The 22,450-nt window shown below is 43.7% G+C and overlaps 2 protein-coding genes across 2 annotated transcripts in view; one reads left to right on the top strand and one right to left on the bottom strand.

Moving 5' to 3' along the window:
- Nucleotides 1-522: 522 nt before the first annotated feature.
- Nucleotides 523-12,441, bottom strand: Ptrh2 (peptidyl-tRNA hydrolase 2). Its single transcript, XM_006983229.3, has 4 exons — nt 12,286-12,441; nt 11,831-12,202; nt 11,686-11,778; nt 523-1,152 (listed from the first exon to the last, which is right to left on the bottom strand). Exons 1-4 carry the CDS (start codon nt 12,439-12,441, stop codon nt 607-609), a joined length of 1,167 nt encoding a protein of 388 aa, XP_006983291.1. The 3' UTR covers nt 523-606.
- Nucleotides 11,786-22,450, top strand: part of Vmp1 (vacuole membrane protein 1) — a 105,713-nt gene continuing 95,048 nt past the window's right edge. The window contains exon 1 of the mRNA XM_006983196.4: nt 11,786-12,058. The gene's annotated coding sequence lies outside the window, so the exon portion shown is untranslated. The remainder of the gene's footprint in view (nt 12,059-22,450) is intronic.

Raw genomic sequence — 22,450 nt, 5'->3', positions numbered from 1 at the left:
GACTGAAGAGGAATCAACACAGAGGCCAAATTATACATGGGAAACATGGCTTCCTTTTTACCCAACATCAGACTGTTTCAGCACCTCACACTCCACAGAGCATGTAAAAAATATATTTTTTAAATTTATTTTATTTTATTTATTTATTTATTTTTGAGAAGGGTTTCTGTCTCTACCTTGGCTGTCCTGGAACTCACTCTGTAGACCAGCCTGGTCTCAGAAATCTGCCTGCCTCTGTCTCCCCAAGTGCTGTGATTAAAGGCTTACGTTTATTCTTTAGATTTATGTGTATGGTGGTTTTGCCTGTATGTATTATATGTACACCATGTACACCAGGAGTGGTGGAGGAGATGAGGAGAGGGTGTTGGATCCTGTGGAAATGGAGTTAGGGATGGTTGTGAACTGCCATCTAGATAACAGGGAACTGAACCAGAGTCCTCTGCAATTATCACTCTAGCCCTTCAAAAATATTCTAAGCTCAAGATATTAATGGTCCAGAACATGATAGAACATGGGAACAGATTTTAAAGTGGGGCAAAAATTAAGCTTTTATTGTTACTGACAAGCTTCAGTTTTCAGACAAAATCACATCGCACAAAAGCTCATCTAGTAAAGTTTTAGGTGGCCAGTAACTTCATCAATTAGTTCTACTGGTCCTGGCCCAATTCCCAGGACAGTTCGAGAGCCCGGTTCAATCTGAGTACGTCCAGCATCTTGGATTAAACTTACAGTCAGTCCCAACATCTTTGCATGGGTCAGTAATTCAATGAGGGTGTCTTCATCTGGGGCTTTGACCACCACTTTGGGCTGGCCACAGTCCTCCCACTCCTTGAGCACTTGAGGGTTTCTCCTTTGAGTCTGCTTGTAGGCAGAAACAGCAGCATGAGAACACTGGGCAGCGACCTTCCCTTTTCCCATCTTTAGGTCAGTTCGAACCACAAGTATCAACTTGTACTCTCCACTCTCTCCCAAGATGCTTGCTTCGGTTCCTGTCTCTGTGTCTCTATTTGTCTCACTTGTTGAGTTCTGGGGGAACATCCTAAGGTGGCCCCGGAGGCCCCAGCCCAGGCACATGCCACAAGCAACTCCAGCAGCCAAGCTGAGTGTACCAGGATGAGCCAAATACTCCATAACCAAGAACTTGGAGAGTACCTAAGGGAAAAGAGAGAAGTTGTTATCTAGAACTGGGGCTTCAAGCTATTCAGATAAACCACCTACAAGCAGCAAGCAGTGTTTTAGAGCCACACAGAGGAAGGCAAGATAGACTGTGGATCTTATGCATAGACCCTGCTTCCATCCACCCCAAGTACTAGACAACTGAAAGACCCCCAAGAAATAGTGGCAATTTTGAATGATCAGCAGAATCTTTTTTTTGTTTTGTTTTTCCGAGACAGGGTTTCTCTGTGTAGCTTTGTGCCTTTCCTGGGTCTCGCTCAGTAGACCAGGCTGGCCTCGAACTCACAGAGATCCGCCTGGCTCTGCCTCCTGAGTGCTGGGATTAAAGGTGTGCGCCACCACCGCCGCCTGGCAGGCAGCAGAATCTTTTCAGTTAAAAGCCCTACTATTTAGTCTTCCTTAAATCCTGTGGGAAAAGCAAATGTCTTGGCCAATATGCCTAAAGAACTATTGGGGTCAAAGGTCCTTGTATTCACAGAGAAACACTAAGAGAACCAGGGGTATCTCCTCAATGGAAGAGATACAAACCAAATACCTCCATTCCATCCAAGAAAGCAAAGAGTTGAGGTTGCTAACAATCTGGTGATGTTTTTGTTAACTGAAGGGACAGAGCTTACCTTAATTCTCCAGAACGGTTATTCCAGACTCTTCCCCAGACCATTACCCATCCTTAGGGGAGATTTCACAAGTTCTTTATGGCCTGCTGACCTCTATACTATCAGTCAGAGACCACACTAAATTCTAGGTCTTTTTGCTATAGAACCCACCCTCATGGTCACATGTACTTTGACTATATAGAAACTCTTTTACAAAGTTTTTAAAGCTTTATTGTGTACCTGGAATTGGACTGATGGTTGCCTGGAAATCTTTTCCCAAATTGTACTGTGTTTTAAATATGCTGACAATGAACTGTTTGGTATTAGACTCTTAGAAGTCTGATCTAGGTTGGTGAAGTCAATGTGCACCATGTTTTTGTTCTTATCTCTTCACACGGTTCACTTCCCTGTATGACACCGGCATACAGGGACCCTCTTCAAAGAGCCTAAATAAAAATTCACTCTGGAAAGGAGTGTAAATCTGTGTCTTCATAATACAGTGGTTCTCACTGTCATGGTAAGCCTGTGGGAGGCGCACTAGGCCATGAAGTCAGGATGCTGCAAGCAAAGCTGCAGCACTGGAAATTAGCATGGATGGGAAACTTATCCAAGATCCTAATACAAATTCATGTTACATCTGAACACACAGTATTTGAAGTAGGGGTCTTAAATCTATGAGTTTTCTAGAAGTGTAGCTATCCTAGAGGCACTGGATACCCTTCTCTCCTTCCCTCAACAGGGTCTCACTCTGTAGTTCACCATGCCCCGGAACCCAGTACCAAAGATTTTCAATTGAAGACAGTATAGCAGTATCAATTATTTAAGATAAAATTCACAAGCTAGGTGGTGGTGGTGGTGGTGGTGGTGGTGCAGCCTTTAATCCCAGCACTTGGGAGGCGGAGGCAGAGGCAGGTGGATCTTAGTGAGTTTGAGGCCAGTCTGGTCTTCAGAGTTCCAGGACAGCCAGGGTTATGCAGAAAAAAACCTATCTTGATCCCCACCCCCAAAAAGATTCACGTATCATAACATTCACACTTTTGTTTTGTTTTGTTTTTTGAGACAGGGTTTCTCTGTGTAGTTTTGGTGCCTATCCTGGATCTCGCTCTGTAGACCAGGCTGGCCTCGAACTCACAGAGACCCACCTGGCTCTGCCTCCTGAGTCCTGGGGTTAAAAGCATGCACCACCGCTGCCCGGCACATTCACACTTTTAAAATGTACCATTCTGTGTTTGTTTTTTCTTTCTTTCTTTGTTCTTTGATTATTTGCTGTTGTTGACAGGGTCTCACTCTGCAGTCAGGGTGACCTCACATTTGTGTCTATCTATCTTTTACCTCAGCCTCTCACTGCTGGGAGCACAGATGTGAGCCACCACAGCTGGCATGTAGTGGTGCTAATATATCCCCAAACTCATGCCAACCATCACTTGTCTATTTCTAGAACAAGCAAGAGTAAAGACGGGATTCCAGCAAGCTGAGGAGCTTCTGCCCAGCACAGGGGCCACCAGGTAATTAGACACTTACATTAATTACAGAAGGAAGTAAATTTTTTTGGAGGCAATGGGGACTGATCCAGGACCTCACACAGGCTAGCCAAGTATTCTAACACCATGTTGTATGCCCAGCCTTCTTTTTACCTCTTATTTTGAAACAAGGTCTAAGTTGTCCAGGCTAGCTTTGAACCTATGATTTTTCTACTTCTTCCCAAGGAGATGGGATCACAAGTCTAACACCAGGCTGCCAAGACAACTAAAACTTATTGACAATCAAGTGTATTGGGTATAACTTTAAACCTCCTCTAGATAATGTTCCTATGGGAATCGGTATGAAGACTATTTTAGTTAAACAATGACACAAGTACAGGACTTTTTTTCTTTGAAACAGGATCTTAGTATTTAACCCAGGCTGGCTTCATACTTCTAATCCACCTGCCTCAGCAGTGCTGAGACTACAGGCATGTCCCACCACAACTGGCTTCCTTCAGTTACAGTTCTTTGTTTCGTTGGTTTGGTTTTTGAAAGAGGGTCTTACATAGCCCAGGCTAGCTTTGTACTCCCCCGGAAGCCAAGGCTGACCAAATTTCTTGTCGTCCTGCCTCTATTTCCCAAGTGTTGGGATTACAGGAACATGCCACCATGAATGGTTTTATGTGGTGCTAGGGATCAAACCCAGCATTTCATGTATGCTATACTCTACCAAATCTTCAATTACAGTTCTTAGTCACTAAAGAGATACATATCATAAAGCTCATTTATAGATCAGGTGGGCACATGAACTATGTAGTTCAAAAGCAGGTCAAAGTTTATAGTAGAAACTTTAGATGGTTCAGTGAATTAGTAATTACAAGTGTGTAAGAGTCAGTATGCATGCTTAGATTATTCATGATTACATGATGTTGTCAGCATTAGCTGTCAAAATGAGAGATCATTTTATACTACAAAGACTCTGCTCCAAATGTAGGATTATTTAAAGCATGAGTAGTTTTTCAGGGATGTAGCCATACTGGGATAGTGGTGCTGGAGTTCTAAGAAAGATAGTAACAATGCACCAAGCTAACCCTGAAAAAGAGAAAGTATCAAACCATGGTTGTCTCAATTAGACTTAGTTAGAGACATGGACCCTTCAGAGGGTTGAAATAAATGAAAGATTAGATAAAAGCCTGCCTTCTCTATTAGGTTAGCTAGGAAAATCAGAGATAGAAATATGTATATAAAGAGAATGCACACAATTTAGCCAGAATGTAAGTCTACAATGATTGAAGCAGAAATTAAAAGTGATGTCTGTTTCTCTCTCTCTTTTTGGTTTTTCCAAACAGGGTTTCTCTGTGTAACAGCTCTGGCTGTCCTAGAACCAGGCTGGCTTTGAATTCACAGAGATCTGCCTGCCTCTGCCTCCCAAGTGCTGGGATTAAAGGTGTGCGCCACCACTGCCCGGCTGCCTCTTATTTTCTTAATGAAAAATGAAACATCAGATATGAAATCATAGGAAATTTGTAATAGCTATTAAGGTGAATGAAGAGCATGTGTAACAGAACTGTGAAATATTTATGTCTGGAACTCATTTCCTGAATGAGTACTAGTCCATGCAACTGTACAGATTTCTCAAGCAGGATTCATCCCAAGTCTAGGACTAACAAGTGTCAATGATGGATTAAAAAAAGGACACTAAGATTAAAAGGAGCTGGCAAGGGAATGTTTGGAACTGGTGACTTGTGTGTGTGTAGCAGGGGTGCACACACGGACAAGAATGTGTGGAGGTCAGAGGACACTTTTCCTTTGGAATGTGTTCTCATCTACTACTATGTGGGTCCCAAGAATTGAATTAGGCTGCCAGGCTTGGGGGCAAGCACCTTTACCTATTGAGGCAGTTCAGGGACCCCCCTTTTCTTTCCTTTCTTTCTTCTTTTCTTTCCTTCTTTCTTTCCTTCCCCCCTTCCTTTCTTCCTTCCTTTTTCTGCAATGTTAGGGTAAACTCTAGAGCAATGGTCCTCAACCTTCCTAATGCTCTGACCCTTTAATATAGTTCCTCATGTTATGGTGAGCCCCCACATGCACCATAAAATTATTTCATTTCTACTTCATTACTGCAAATTTCCTAGTGTTATGAATCATAATGTAAATATCTGATATGCAACCCCTGTGCAAGGGTCATCCAACCCCCAAAGGTTGACAACCACCACTCTAGAGCCTCCTGCATATGTATTAGTAAGGACTCTCCACTGGTGAGACTCACCCCTGCATCTGCTGTTTGATCTTGCTAAGTTGCCTAGGCTGTTCTTGGACATGATCATGATCCTCCTGCCTCAACCTTCCCAGTAGCTGGGATTCTAGGTATGTACCTGCAAACCTAGTTCCCTCTTCAAACACTTTTCAAGGTACATAGTGTATGCAGATTTCAATGAATCAAGCATTCAAATTCTAAAAAGAAGCATAGGGGAACAGAGAAGCTAAGACCAGAAGAAGTTCAATACAACAGATGTTTGGTAGCTGTCTGCCAGGTAGAATTAGGAATCTTCACAATTTCTAGGTTGTAAAATAAGCAAATATTCCATGTATCAGACTCAAGAAAAGTTAACGCTTCTACCAGAATGGGTAATATACTATAACCTTTACCTATAAAGTTGTCGATTAAAATGGATTCACAGCCCGGTGGGTGGTGCATGCCTTTATCTCTAGCACTTGGGAGGTAGAGGCCAGGTTGGTCTACAGAGACCCTGTCTCAATAATTACATAAATAAATAAAATCAAATTGCTTTTGTCAGTGCCTAACAAGGATGTGAGAGACCAGCTCCCACATTTACCCCAGGGACTTTTGAGGAATGAGGGATAAGAGATTTAGATAGAAATAAAGAGGGGAGAGAAAGAGAGAAACACAGGATAGCCTTGGATGGACCTAGATCCTTATCCTCCGGCCCAGAGCTTTATTCCAAAGAGCTATTTATAACACTGCCAAGGGGAGGGGCAAAGGACCTCCCCCTTGCTAGTTACAGCCAAGTGTAGACCCTTCCAAACACCTGGTACTCAGGCCCGTGATCAAATAATCATTCTCTTATGCAGTCCTGCTGGGTACAGCCACTAGGAAGCCTAGATGGACTCCGACAGAAGGAATACAGCTAGGAGGTTATAAAAAGAGGATCTCGTGACTATGATTAGAGACTGTCAGAATGAAAAGCACACACAGAAGGTGACTTCTGCCAGTGCAGCTGCTCAGTAAGTGCCCGCCCAAGCCTGAACTGAGATCACACTTGTTACTCAGCCTGGTAGCCAAGGATTAGGGTTCCGATCAGTTCATGTACCCTCCTCACTGAGCCTTTAAAAATCATTCCTTGGCCCAGCATGGTGGCCCACACTTGTAGTTCCAGCATGCAGGAAGTTGACCAGCACTCAGGAGGAAGAGGCAGGAGGACTGGAAGGCCTTGCAGTGATTGTCCTGCCTCAGTTTCCTGGGTGCTAGGCTTAAAGACATCCTCAACCACAGCTGACTCAACATCCTTTAATATATCATTTACGAAGGTATGCATAGCTCCAAAGTCATGTTCACTCCCAAATAAGCTCATCCATCTTTGGACAATCAGTTACTTTGGTGGACATATTTATTGTTGTTCTGAACATTAAAAGGAAGCTGTAACTGTAACTTTTAAAGATGAGAAATTGAAGATCAATCAGAGAAGATGTGGTTGAATTCTAAAAAAGCTAACAGCCATTATAAAAAGCTGCTCAATCTCATTTAAAAACACATACACCAGTGACAAGTGGGAAAAAGAGAGACCAGTGAAAACTGCAGATTTCCACGTTTCCTACTTATGTCCTACACCTCCACGAGGTCATTAATCTCATGTTCTAATCTCTTGTCACCACAATCAGAATCCTCTAAAAGGTGTTTCAGTCTGTCCCTTCTCTGCATCCTCACAAACCAATAAGCTCAGGGCTTGACATTGCTCATCATCAGTCTCACAGACAACCTTAAAAGGCACAGGAAAATCAGTGTATCCATAAAAACCTCTTCTTGGGCAGTCTAATTAGGCTGCTTCACCAAGCGTGTTTTATCAGGCCTCTTGCTCCAGATAACCTGAGCCGTGCTCCATGTAATAATCTACTCCACCGTTTTTGTTTTCATTTTTCAACCTAAAAAAAAATCCTTTCCTAAAATTTTTGACCCACCATGGCGTAATTTTTTTCTTTCACTTCCAACCTCAATTACCCGCTTCTCCTAATCACCATGTATTGGTGCCTCTCTTCCCCCGCTTACCAAAAGTGCTAAAGAACCAGACATTTGCTGGGCAGTGCTGGTACACACCTTTAATTCCAGCACTGTGGCAAAGCCTCAAAAGAGAGCTCTCAAAATCAAACAACTTCTCCCTGCTTCTAGCTGGCCCTGACAGGCTATAATAAAGTCTGTCAGGTTGTCCGTGGTGAGGGAAGAGAGGTACAGCTGCTCCACACTGTCACTCTCAGGAGTCCTTTCATCTTTTAGAGAGCTCAACTCAAGCAAAACTGGGATTGGGAGTTTCAACACAGAAAGAGAATTTCTTTTTTCTTTTTTTTTTTTTTCAGAGCTGAGGACCGAACTCAGGGCTCTACCACTGAGCTAAATCCCCAACCCTGAAAGAGAATTTCATAAGCAGTTGGGAGATGTTATTAAATACTTTTAAGCTCAAGGGTTAGGAGAGAAAGAGACTCAGACAGACAAGACAGATCCAATGTCTCCCCCTAAGACATGACCAAGTATGGGTATGTGTTCAGGAAAGGGTCTCAGAAGGCAAGACATTGCCAAGCACAGATCTGGGTTCCTTAAGGGAGGATCACAACTGTCTTAGCCTCAGCCACATAGATCATTTTGGTGGTTCTCTAGTTATATCTTAAAAGGGTGGCTGCTAAGAAACATTTTTTTTCACTCTCCTCCTCTTTCTCTCTTTGGACAGGAGGTGTCTTGGATGGAATTATAATCTGGTAATAAGAGAACAGAAGCCTTGTGGGTGGTGGCGCATGCCTTTAATCTCAGCACTAGGGAGGCAGAGGCAGGTGGATCTCTGTGAGTTGGAGGCTAGTCTTGTCTACAAAGTGAGTTCCAGGACAGCCAGAGCTACACAAACAAACAAACCAATCAGAAGCCACTAGGGTTGTACAAGGGGCATAGGACATGGTCCTTCACCTCTTGCGGGCCGCAGAAATATATCATAAGAACTCAGCTGGTTATGGCAAAGTCACTACCTGGAGGGATCAGGGAATTCCTCCAGAGGAAGCCAAATCCCAAGGAGTTTTTGGTGTTACTTGGCTTGTTATATATCAGCTGTATTCTGTTATGAAAATCATGTGTGCCTTCATAGTTTTCCCAATTGACTTTCCCCTAAGAAGGACTAACAGTGTAGACTGATCACTCTCTGGACATACACACTCCAGGTATTTGGAGAACAGCCTCAGGAAAGGCTTTCTCTGGAACCAGTTATCTCCCTTAGCCACTTTCAAGGACTACAAGGAAACACCACCCAGGTGGACGCCCAACTGCCAAAGACTAATAATGATAACAGCCCACCTGAAAGTCTCCTGACTTAAATTCCACAAGGAGACACCACCCAGGGGGGCGCCCAACTTCCAAGGACTAACAAGTGATAGCAGCCCACATACAAGTCTCCTGACTTACAGTAAATTCACAAGAGGACGCCGCCTAGGCCAGGTGGACACTAAGTAATAGTTTTACACAATTTAGCTTAGGCCCTTCTTTCTTACAGCCTTACTAACTTTATAGACCTCTAACTACTTACCTAACCACTTCTAGGAATATTTAGATAAACTTCTGTGCTAACAGCTATGCTCAGCCAGAACTCCCAGTTCAAACCTCCCTGTATCACCAGAGGCATCTAGCTGTACACAGGTTGCCTAGAGACTGAGCACACTTTCCCCCACCCTGCAGTCAACGGCAGACAGCTTGAACAGATAGGAGCCACAGGAAAAAAGAAGACAGTTTTATTTTCTCCCATTGACCTAGCAACTTATAGATTTTTAACATCCTTTACCAAACACATTTAAGGTTATAGTTGTGCACGTAAGATCCCTCTTCTTAGATGTTACCCATATTTAGCCTTTAGTTAATTCATTAGTCACTTCCCCTTTGGGTCACAAATGGTAATTAACAACTAGTGCCCCTCTTTGTAATTCTTATCAACCCTCCATTTGATCCTGATAGCGGACAATCACTGCCTGAGGAAGTTCAGGCTGAGTGTCCTGGGTGGAGGGGAGGATCGTGATTTTGGGGAGATATATAACTGTAAAGCAGAGGACTAGAGAGGGAAGAGAGAAGAGAATGGAAGAACGAGATGGGTAAGAACTTGAGAGGAACAAGCTGAGATGGGGAAGAACTAGATTGAAGAGCTGAAAGAGAGGACTAGAGGAACGAGATGGAAGATGAGGAAGAGCCAGATGAGGAAGAACAAGATGAGGAAGAGCAAAATGAGAGAGAAGGAGACAGGAGAGGAGCTGATAGGGGAAAGAACTAGATAGATGAGAACCTAGAAGGGACAGAACTAGATGAAGGAATTAAGATAGAACATAGAGGGGACAGTAGATAAATATAGAGAGAAATCAGGCAAGAAAGGAGCTAGACATGAGAACAGAACTGAAGCTGTGTATAGAGGATGTTATGCCAGAGGAATTAAAGCGAATGGATCAAAGAACTCTGAGTGCGTAGACTGATTTACCGACCCTAAAGATTCTCTGCTGGTTGATAGAGCCTTCTGCGGACCCTGGGAGGGGACTATCGAGGGGCTGGACCCCCCTAGTCCTCGTTATTCACCTTTAAATGGGGTTTCAAGTGAGAATCCTAGACAACTACTGGGAGGGGACTTAGGCTTTAAGCAACTGTTAATTTTGTGTTAACATTCTTGCTTCTCTACAGGTGAAAGACATCAACCAGACTCCAGAGTAAGGGAGTTCCTCCCTCTTCCCATGTCCCTACATCATTTTCTTTCTATACTCCATCAAGGTGAGCAATCTCATTTATTCCCAAATCGCCCTACATCTAGGGCGCTTTGGCTCCAAACGTGGGCCTCCAGTTTCTGTTAGATTTCACTGCACAGAGTTTTCATGTACTCTATTTGTTTTGATTGAATTCTTTTTTGCTGATCATCAAACCTAGGGTATTGAGCATTCCATCTTTTTTGAGTTATTTTGAGACAGGGTTTCTCTGTGTAACCCTGGCAGTCCTGGCACTCACTTTGTAGAGGAGACTGGCCTCAAACTCAGAGGTCCACCTGCCTCTGCCCCCTAAGTCCTAGGATTAAAGGTGTGTGCCACCACCATCTGGCTTGTGTTCTTGATTTTTAAGAAAACCTGTACTTTCCCTCCTATGTTCCAATACCACCGGTCACCAAGTCCTGTTGTATTTACTACTGCAGGCCCTATCCCCACTATTTCTACCTACAGTGTCCTAATTTCTTACCAAAAACTTTCAACTTTGCTAACTCTAATCTTTGAGGGAGGAGCATCCCAAGTTCAAGACCAGACTGTGCAATTTAGTGAGGTATAGTGATAAACCAATCTGCCTCTATCTAAGGCTTGAAAGCCATCTTACAGTAAACAACAAACTATATTCATTTCTGTCTACGATTAAATTTGTTTCTCAAGGATTGAGCTATGCCCCACCTATAATCTTAACTACAAAAGGTTCTGTACTTGCCTGTTCCTGGAAATGGCAACCATGCCTTTGTTTCAGGAGGTTGTTAGGACCAACTTGTTTATGCTTATGTTCTGTTTCTGTAACCCCGCCTATTTGCCTGCCAAATCCCCCATTTGGAAACCCCTACTCCTGAACTATGACACCCCTTGTCTTCCCCATGTCCAATGCTGATCTCTTGACCCACTCTATTAGGGAGAAACAGCCCATGCGTACGAATGAAAAAAGCTTGCTTTAATTATTTAGCCAGGATATGGGTCGGTGGTCTTACTCCTGCATTTATGGGATTAACAAAAGCCCCATGGTAGAGCGCTTGCCTAGCATGCACGAAGTGCATGCACCACAATACCAATAAATAAAAGTACTTTTGAATCCATCCTAAGAATCCATCCTAAGAATTCTTTCCCTGTCGGAACAAGGCTGAACAACTCGAAAACGGACAGTGAGTATTTACAGTGTGAGGCTTGCTCTCCATTTTCTCATGCTAGGACTGCATATCAATGCTACCTAAATGAGGAGGCTTTGCTAGACACTAAAATACGGGTTCTATCCCTCCCCAGCATCTCAGTTTCTGCATCCAAAGGAAGGTTTGCAGACCGGGCAAGACCTCCAGCGGCCACCGGGCGGAAGACGGTTTATGAAGAAGCTAGCAGGGGGCAGACTGTGGGATAAGATAGTAAGATACGTTCCAGCAGAGACAAAATGAACTACACTCCTCTCCATCGTCCTGGAAGGAAGCAAGACTTACCTGAAGGACTTGCTCACGCCCTGTGGTCCTCCACTCCCGAACAAGAAACACGCTTCGCGCGCGCCACCTATTTCTTCCGGGTTTCCAGAAAAACTAGTTCCGGATCAGGAACTACAAAGCGCAGTCATCCTTCCTCTTGTCACACCCACAGGGCCCGAACTGAGAAAGCCGAACTGAAATCCCGCGAGGACCTTCTCGGGTTGCCAAAAGGAAGGTGGAACTTTTCTCTTTTGGAGGCGGGCTCCTCGGGGGGACCGGACCGGAAGTGACGCGAGTGGGTTCCGGTTGGCTGGAGCCCAGCGGCGGGTGTGAGAGTCGGTGCTGGGAGCCGCTTCCAGGATCCTGAGATCCGGAGAAGCCGGGGTCTGAGCGGGTAGGTAGGCGAATGCGGGGAGTCGGGGGCGCAAGCCGAGGCTCTCCACAGCTCGGCTTCTCCCGTGGCTCTCACACTTGGGCGGTGCAGATTCAGAACACGCTGTTTTCCACTTGAGGAGTGTTTCAGGTCACTGCTGACGGGCTGTGTCAGCCTGGCGGCAGCCAGGTTATATGGGACACCTCTCCACGGTTGGTTCCCGGGACACTGACCCTGACACTCCTGACCATTCCTTCCAGACTTGGAAGCCGTCCTTGGCTCCTACGGAGCACCTTCCTCCCGGGGTGTCCAGAACCTTGGTTTAAATGAAGAAGGTCTTCGCTGCTGATGACCGAGCTGATTTTCCAGGACCTTTCAATGTGGTGTCTCTCCTCTCCAACCATTAGCGCATTATTCCAAATGTATCTCCATGAAGTGCAGGCGTGAGGGTGTCCTGAGGGTACAGAGTTGCCAAAGGAAGGGGGCCTTCTTCTCATAACTCTTGCTGTGGACCTTGCCTCTTCCTGCAGCTGTCATAAAAAAAGGGAGTCCTCTGCCCTTTCCAAACCCCTAGTCCCCAACATTTGTATTTCACCGCCGCGGAAGTACAGGGCAGCAAGACAGGGTGGTCGATTTAAAAATCTTCACTATTCCAAAAGAGTGTATGGCCTCGTGTTAGGTTACTTATGACCTCCATTTGATTTTCCGTAGCCATCTTTTGCTTTGCTTCTACTCCATCAAAAAAATCTAATAATGCATAGATTGGCGCTGTGCATGTGTATTGGCAGATTTTTTTTTTTTTATCTTTCTGTTCTTCCTAGATGCTTGTTGACATTTTGTAGAGAACGGTCGTTTAGAGAACTTTCCCGGTATTTCTCTTGACATAATGAAGAATTTAATATCCCAACTGTTTTGTTTTATTTTTTTCAAGACAGGATTTCTCGGTGTAGACCAGCCTGCTTTTAACTCAGAGATCCGCCTGTCTCTGCCTCCCAAGTTCTGGGCCCGGCTATATTCCAACTGTTATTATCTATGAATTGTGTTGCCATTGGATCTGATTTTAGGGAAGAAACTTACTAGGCAGTAGTTTGTATGTGGAAAGTTATGTTTTTATTGACCTTTGGTACCCCAGAGAAATATGACCAAGTTTGTATGGGTGCAAAATGATTCTAAAGAGGTAATTTCTCCTGTTTAGCTTATTTGCCTACATTATTTTAAAACAAATACATTTTTAGGGCTATATTTCTTAGATACATTTAATAGTACAGTTATATAAACACATATCTGAACTACTCTAGCAAATGGTTTGATGCTGTTTACCAATTTAACTACAGCTAGTTTAATGTTTGTTATCACATTGTCCTTTTTTTTTTTTTTTTTTTTGGTTTTTTCGAGACAGGGTTTCTCTGTGTAGCTTTGCGCCTTTCCTGGAGCTCACTTGGTAGCCCAGGCTGGCCTTGAACTCACAAAGATCCGCCTGGCTCTGCCTCCCGAGTGCTGGGATTAAAGGCGTGCGCCACCACGCCCGGCTTTTTTTTGTTTTTTTTTGTTTTTCGAGACAGGGTTTCTCTGTGTAGCTTTGCGCCTTTCCTGGAACTCACTTGGTAGCCCAGGCTGGCCTTGAACTCACAGAGATCCGCCTGGCTCTGCCTCCCGAGTGCTGGGATTAAAGGCGTGCGCCACCACCGCCCGGCTACATTGTCCTTATTTTTTGAGTTAACGAACTGTTTTACACTTGTCTTTGAAATGAGGTGACAAAGCTGTGTCTTCTACTTTTTGACAAGTGGAATTGTAAATTTGATATATCATTAATTTTTATTAAAATCTAGTTAATTATTGATTACACAACTGCCAGATTCTTTTTTTTCTTTTCTTTCTCTTGCTTTTTATTTCTTGTTGTTTTTTGAGACAAAGTCTTAATATGTAGCTCTGGTTGTCCTGGAACTCACAACTCCATAGTAGAGCAGGCTGGCCTGGAACTCACAAAGAACGTCCTGGTCCTGTCTCTGCCTCCTGAGTGCTGGGATTAAAGGCATTCTCGACCACACTCAGCCCAAATCCTTTCTTACATTTTGTTTGTTGTATTATCCTTTGTTTTTGTCTTGCTGACTTTGGCTCAAGTCAGCAATCCACTTTTTTAGGATTTTGAGACAAGGTCTTACTCTATAGCCCTGGACAGCCTCAGATTCACAGAGATTCACCTGCCTCTGCCTCTGCCTCATGGGGTTAAAGGCCACTGCACCCAGGAAGATCATTAAATTTGAAATCAGATGACCTGAATTGAAAGTCTGGCTTCCAACACTTACTAAGCAATGATTGGCAAATTACCCAGCATTCAGAGCTACTCTTGATTGTGTTGATAAAAGGACTCGCTCCACTTCATGACTGTCCTAGTGTTTGGTGAGATGGTATGTGTGAAAATCACTGTGTAAGTGCAAGTATGGTGTTTTTATTCGGAAAACTAGGAATACATAAGTTTAGAATAATGTTACTTGGAAGTATTTCAAAATTTAACCATTTATATCATGTCTTATTTATTACCCATATTTATGATGATGATCTTTGCCCTATTTTTGAAGGTAGCCAATTAGTCACCTTAGTTAATAAGTAAGTGACTAGCTTTGCATTTGAGTGTTTAAATCTGATCCCTCTCAGTCATCATGTATTATCAGCTGAGAATTTCCAAGTACAGAAAACACTGAAGTTTTTGGTGTGTATTTGACTGATCATTAGAAGTGGCCTACCTTTGCTTACATTAAGTAAGAATCCTTATTATTTACTGAAACCAACATTTAGAATTGTAGTTAACTCTTTAAATGCATAGTTGGTGCCTTCTCATTTAATAGAGGGGAAAATTGGGGCCTCGAAACAGTCAGTGATTGGCTGGCCCGGGGACTTCAAAAGTAGGTAATGCCAGTGCCTGAACTAGAGAGATCCAAAGTGTTCTTTCTTCTTCCCAAGTTGTCCTCAGGCATTCTGGTGAGCTTTGTTAATAGCCTGGTTTGCATCACACTGTTTTCTTATGTGTGGAAGAGGGACTTGTGTTGTATGTCTGTGATACCCTCCCTGCTTTTGCTTCCTTAATCTTGCAAATTGTAGGGAAACAAACTGATCTGTGAGTTTCAGGGAAAGCCTGGGAAGGGACCCCTTGACCACAATGCTTGGGATACTGAGGTGGAAGGGTACTGAGTTCAAAGCCAGTCTGGGATGGACTATATAGTAAGATTCTGTCACAAATGAAATTCTTAAAAATTGTTCAGTAGGATGTATTAAGGAAAGAAAATTACCTATATTTTCTAGAATATTCTCAGTTCACAATCAGTTGTATCAGGTTTTGTGAAATGTCATCATTTAAGTCGAAATGACAGGATCCCTGTAACATGACTCTTACTGATGTTGCCAATGCATAGGGGAAAGCTGTTTCTTTTCTTTCCTCCTAATATAAAGAACTTTCTGAGCTGCCATAATACTGATACTCTGTTTTCTTAATTCTGATCTACAAGGTCATTTCTCTAACTGTCCTTCGAGGTAAACAGCCATTGTAGAAGAATAAATGCTTTGTTTGAACCTTTGCTTCCACGACTCCAGAGGCGCATTTAGTTTCTCCTGCTGGGGAAGGCAGCCCTGGTAGTGCAGCTTCATGAATCTCCTTTGCATTTGGAAACGAACTCGAGATTAGCAAACCTGGGGAACCAGATGCACTAAGACAATCATAACTGTGATTCTGATTGTTGATAATCTGCTTTCACAAAGATGTGCAAGTATTTGTTCAGAGGAAACTTCGTGGGGGTGGGGAGGTGGGGTGCTAGGATTGAGCCCAGAGCCTTCTGCCTACCAGCATGGGCTCAGCTGCTGGCTAAACCCCAACAACTAGAGTACATTTTTTGTGTGAAGGTTTTTTTGGTTGTTTGTTTTTGTTGTTGTTTTATAGACAGCTCTCTCCTAGCTGGCCTGGAACTCATTATATAGACCAGTCTGGCCTGAAACGTACAGAGATCTGCCTGCTCCTGGAGTGCTGAGGTGAAAGGTGTGCATTACCACTCCCTGCTAGGATAAATTTTTAAAGAGTGTGTTGTAGCTAGAGTTTTCCTGCCTTGCCCACAGTCAGGACAAATCTTTGTCACCCGCCAGTCCCACAGCCGCTCAGACCCAACCAAGTAAACACAGAGACTTATATTGCTTACAAACTGTATGGCCGTGGCAGGCTTCTTGCTAACTGTTCTTATAGCTTAAATTAATCCATTTCCATACATCTATACCTTGCCACATGGCTGGTGGCTTACCGGCATCTTCACATGCTGCTGGTCATGGCTGCGGCTGGCAGTGTCTCTCTGCCTCAGCCTTCCGCTTCCCCGAATTCTCCTCTCTCCTTGTCCCACCTACTTCCTGCCTGGCCACTGGCCAACCAGTGTTTTATTTATTGACCAATCAGAGCAATTTGACATACAGACCGTCCCACAGCACTTCCCCTTTCTTTTTTTTAAAAGGAAGGTTTTAACTTTTACACATCTCCAAAGTCAGCTTGGTATATTTGGGAATTTGGCCGTAGCTTCTCTTAACTACTTCCTGCTGGAGGGGGGCGCTGTATCTTATGGGGACACAAAGAAAATCTTAGGATCATGGAGTAGTCCATGAGACCGTATCGTCTGAGCCAGTTGCCTTGAAACGATTCTGGATATTGGATCATCTGGGCCATGGTGTCATTGGAGACCTTTCAGGTGGTCTTGGCTGGTCAAACCTGATGTATCTTAATCTGGAACAAATCCATAGCCTCTGGCTTTCTGTAGAAACAAAAGCAGAGCCTCCTTTCCAAAGCAACATATCCTTACATCCAAATTTTGAAGTTAAGGTACCTTTAAAACACACATTTTGGCATAACTCAACAGCTTTTGCAATCAAATGTTTCTCTTCAGTTACGAATATCAAAGAGAACATAATCCAGATTCTCTGTGTGGTAGCCATCTTTATGTGGCTTATGTTTTATATTACCTTGAGCCTATTGCTTTAAACTGCAGCCTTTTAAGCCTGAAATGGTGCTGTGGCTGCTAGCTCCGCCCACTTCAGCTTCCCAACATGGCGGTGGTACGTTTTCCGCCAGCTCTGGGAGCCATCAACTCTCGGAAATAGTGGGTCTATGCTTCTTATCAAAGCAGCGTGTAGCCCAGAAACCTCTTTTTGTTTTGTACTAGCAAAAGCTAAATCCACCATGCAGCTTAATGTGCCACTTGCAGAGGCCTCATTCCCGCCATACTGCAGGTCGGGTGCACACGCCAGGAACCCGCCAGTAACTCAAACCGGCAGCTGCTGCTCATTTGAGAGAGACAATTAGGAAGCTGTTTTTAGCTCCGTTTTAGAATCTTTTCTCAGGTTTTAGGTGGAAACTCTTGCCCCACGTTGGGCGCCATTTGTAGCTAGAGTTTTCCTGCCTTGCCCACAGTCAGGACAAATCTTTGTCACCCGCCAGTCCCACAGCCGCTCAGACCCAACCAAGTAAACACAGAGACTTATATTGCTTACAAACTGTATGGCCGTGGCAGGCTTCTTGCTAACTGTTCTTATAGCTTAAATTAATCCATTTCCATACATCTATACCTTGCCACATGGCTGGTGGCTTACCGGCATCTTCACACGCTGCTGGTCATGGCTGCGGCTGGCAGTGTCTCTCTGCCTCAGCCTTCCGCTTCCCCGAATTCTCCTCTCTCCTTGTCCCACCTACTTCCTGCCTGGCCACTGGCCAACCAGTGTTTTATTTATTGACCAATCAGAGCAATTTGACATACAGACCGTCCCACAGCAGTGTGTTGTCTCTAGAAACTCAGTTTTGTTTAGGAGGGTAACTTCGGATAGAATTTGCTTAACTGAACTTATGTAATATATAAAACCTTACATAAAGCTCATATTAAAGTATGCTTCTTGAAGGGCTGTAGTGATGGCTCCACGGTTAAGAGCACTGGCTGTTCTTCCAGAGGACCCGAGTTCAATTCCCAGCATTCACATGGCAGCTCACAACTGTCTGTAACTCCAGTACCAAGGGATCCAACACACTAACACAGACATACATGCAGGCAAAACACCAGTGCTCATAAAATAAAAACAAATCATTAAAAAAAATATGCACCTTGAATATTTGAACAGGAGATACTTTTCTGTGCATACTAAAAGGTGACATTTGCAGTTTAGGCATATTTAAATTAAGCAATGACAATCCCTTGAGTGTTTTTATTCCAGTTTATCTACCTGTACTTACTGGAGTTGTTAATGTCCCCTGACTGTTGTGTAGATTGTGGGTCTTTCAGTTTTACTGCAGTCTTCCTGGTGTAACTGGAAGGACCACACCAATAGTGTAAAGACTGGGAGCTGACTGAGCATGGTGTGCCCACCTTGAATCCCACCCTTGGGAGGCAGACATGGGTGGATCTTTTGAGATCAAGGCCAGCCTGGTCTGCAGAGTGAGTTTCTGGACAGTTAGGGCTACACAGTGGCCTGGGATTTGAAGCCTTGGTTCAAATTCCAGCTCTATGCCCTGACGCCTGAGCTGGTTACTTAGCCTCTTATTGTCTTAGTTTCCTCGTAGGCTGTGAAGTCAGTGCCCTTTCTGTTAAGGGTCAATGAATAGATTCAATGAAAGCATTAGACAGTGCCCAGCATACTGTTACCATCATCTGGTGGCACACTGAGCTCTTGCTGAGAACCCTTTCCCAGCCCTCTTTGGAAAGCGTATCATCATGTTAGTGCTTACTTGGTATTTAATCATTACTAATGCGTTTCAATAAGTAAATATCTTGTTCTTTTTTGTGAATATTTTACAACACATACATGATTCTTAATGAAAGAACCATTTTTGTAGCCATTCTTTTGTCCTTTTTGTATTGTTGACAGGTTTTTGTTTGTTTTTTTTGTAGTGGTTTTATTTTGTTTTGGTTGGTTGGTTTTGTTTTGTTTTGTTTTTTGAGACAGGTTTTCTCTGTGTAGCCCTGGCTATCCTGGAACTTGCTCTGTAGACCAGGCTGGCCTCAGAGATTCCACTGCATCTGTCTCCTGAGTGCTGGGGTTAAAGGTGTGTGCCGCTAGGCTCAACTATTTTTTTTCCTTTTTAAAAATTTACTTTTTAACATTTATTTATGTAGTTAGTTAGTAATTTTATATTTGTGTCTGCAGAAGTCAGGACAACTTGAGGGGGTTGGTCCTCTCCCCACATGTGTTCTGGGAATTGAACTCAGGATTGAGTTTAACACACTTACCCACTCATACATTTTAGGCAAGTGGTGTACCACTTAGCTACACCCCCAATTCCTACTAAAAGTTTATATTTGTAAGTCATAATACAGAATTTAGAAACTAAAGCCAACTATCTTGACATTTAACAATTTTTTTTTTTCTAGACAGGGTTTCTCTGTGTAGCTTTGTGCCTTTCCTGGGACTCACTTGGTAGCCCAGGCTGGCCTTGAACTCACAGAGATCTGCCTGCCTCTGCCTCCTGAGTGCTGGGATTAAAGGCATGCGCCACCACTACCCGGGTCATTTAACAATCTTTTCTATCATTTTCTTTGCATGGAAAGATCATTTTCAGTGAGATTAGTTGCCTTATCTATTTGTTCATTGATCCAGTTGATAAATGTCTTAGTTACTATTTTATTGCTGTCATAAGACGCTGTGACCAAGGCAAGGTTCACTGGTGCTTACGGCTCAGGATGAATACAAACCATCATGGCACAGAGCATGGCGGCAGGCAGGCAGGCATGTACTGTCATTGTAACTCCAGCTGAAAGCTTATGTTTTTATCCTCAAGCATAAGGCAGAGATGGGGGCTAACTGGGTTTTTGAAACCTTAAACCCCACCCCCAGTGACACACCTAATCCTTTCCAAACAGTTCCACCAACTGGGGATCAAGTATTCAAATAAGTATCTACAAGGGCCATTCTCATTCAGACCTCCACAGTGGACAGATACCTTCTTTCTTAGGTCTTATACCAGGTTCTGGGGAAAACAGTAGGGAATTTAAAGTATCAGGAAACAAGAGTCTGAGAAAGAGCTAGCAATGCCCATCTATGTTTGTTTAGGACTGGAGCACAGATGGAAGACTTAAAAGCCCAGCATAGTGGTGCACAGCTATGGTTCTTCCACTCTGGAAGCTAAGGGCAGAGGACCTCCTGAACTCTGGAGTGTAAGAGCAGTCTGAGCAAAACAGAAACCTCAGTTTGGGAGAAAAAAAAATTAATGAAGAGAGAAATTAAGAGTCCACTGCAGTATAGTACAGTTCACTGCAAGTATAGAGATGAAGATGGCTGAAACAAGAAGGGTGACCAAGATGGAGAGAAGATGGCTCGGCATGTAAAGGTGCTTGTGGCCATACCTGATGGCCTGAGCTCAATCCCCAGAGCCCACATGGTAGAAGGAAAGAACTGACTCTGGCAGATGGTCCTCCGACCCTCATGTGTACTCTATGAGAGGAACAGCCCACCAAACCCACCCCACCAGCCAGAAATAAATGTTTAGAAAAAATCTAGAGCAGTTTGTAGATCCATCGAAATAGGACTTGATCTTAGATAAGATGAATGATTTAACAGCAACAACAAATGTCAAGAATGACTAGCATCTGAGTTTAGTAACTGGGTGGGTGGTTGTTCCAGGTAATAGGAGAAGGAAGGTTTGGGTGAGACTGTTTTTTATAAGACTAGGTAGAAGCAGGGTGTATTGATGTATGGTTTTAATCCCAAAGGCAGAGGAAGGCGGATCTCTGAGAGTTCCAGGACAGCCAGGGCTATGCAGAGAAACCCTGCCTCCAAAAATAAATAAATAAATAAATAAATAAATAAATAAATAAATTAATTAATTAATTAATTAATTAATTAATAATAATAATGTAGATGGGGGGCTGGAGAGATGGCTCAGCAGTTAAGAACCCTGGCTGCTCTACCAGAGGACTCAGGTTCAATTCCCAGCACCCACATGGCAGCCCACAGCTGTCTGTAACTCTTCTTCCAGAGGATCCGATCCGAGTCCCCCATACAGGTATACTTGCTGGCAAAACATCTATGTATATAAAATAAATAAATTGCTTTAAAAAAAAAAAAGAGTGTAGATAGGAGCAGGAGAGAGAGAGCTCGGAGGGTGAAGGTGCCTGCTGCCATGCATAACGATCTCAGTTTGACCCCGGGACCCACATGGTGGACGGAGAGCATCAACTCCTGCCAAGTCTTCCTGACTTCCACGTGCCCACTGTGGCCTGTGTAGCAGCCTCCTCTCCCTCACAAGTTAATAAATATTATAATAAAATTTTAAAACAAGGTAGCTAAGTACAGGTAGGAAAGGGTGTTAAGTTTGAGATGAAGAAACATCCTAGTAGTCCTATTACATAAATCTAGAGGTCAGAACCAAAAGTACGAATTCAGGACAGTATTTTAAATCACAAGACCAGATAGATGACTTACTTGGGGACAGAGGGAAGGGAGAGGCACAACGTCAAATAAAGAAAAAGCTATGACAAGGAGATAGAGTGTTTGGGGGCCAGCAAGATGGCTCAGCAGGTGAAGGCATTTGCTGGCAAGCCTGGCAACCAGAACCCACATTAGGCAGGGGAGAAATAACTCCTGCAGGTTGTCCTCTGCCTTCCCCTACACACTGTGACAACACCCCTGCCCCCAGCACACTCTTGTTAAGAGAGAGAAAAGAGAGTGTTGGGGGAGTCATTGAGATAGCTCAACAGAGGAAGGCTTTTGTTGCCATCTGACACCGGAGTTCGATTCTCAAAACCCACGTGTAGAGATCCCAGGACAACTTGCAGGAGTCTGTTCTCTACTTCCAACACGTGTTGGCACATATGTACACACACACACACACACACACACACACACACACACACACACACACACGCTAACTAAATAAAGCATTTGGAAAACGAATGGTCCACTGTGCAAAACTAATATGGTGATAGGGCAGGAAAGATGGCTCAGCAGGTAAGAGCACTGGCTGCTCCCAGAGGACCCAGGTTCGGTTCCCACCCCACATGTGGGCTCACACCTGTCTGTAACTCCAGCTCCAGAGGATCTGACACCTGGCCTTTCATATGTGCAAGCACTCACATAAACATAAACATAAGTCTGAACAGAAGAGAGTGTTTTAAAGGGCTGACGCAGTGGTTATGTCTTACAAGGAGAGTGCTAGTCATGTAAGGGGCAGATGGGAGCAAGAGTTTTTAATACGTGGAAGCGTTTATGTATTCAGAATGTCTTTAAGAAGTGGTCAGCTTTGTCGTTTTCATTTCATGAACTACTTCACTCAAAGTTCTGCGGAAACCTCTAGGTATTTAGGTGTGTAAGTTACAAAAGGCACTGATGGAGAGAGGATATTCAACGTTCCATGACCTGGTAGATTTTTAAGATCTTCTTAAACATTATGGTACAGTCATCCTT

Source organism: Peromyscus maniculatus, chromosome 8, assembly GCF_049852395.1.
Source record: "Peromyscus maniculatus bairdii isolate BWxNUB_F1_BW_parent chromosome 8, HU_Pman_BW_mat_3.1, whole genome shotgun sequence".
Classification (NCBI taxonomy): domain Eukaryota; kingdom Metazoa; phylum Chordata; class Mammalia; order Rodentia; family Cricetidae; genus Peromyscus; species Peromyscus maniculatus.
Note: the sequence above shows the minus strand (reverse complement) of the source record. Positions and strands in the feature narration are given on the sequence as shown.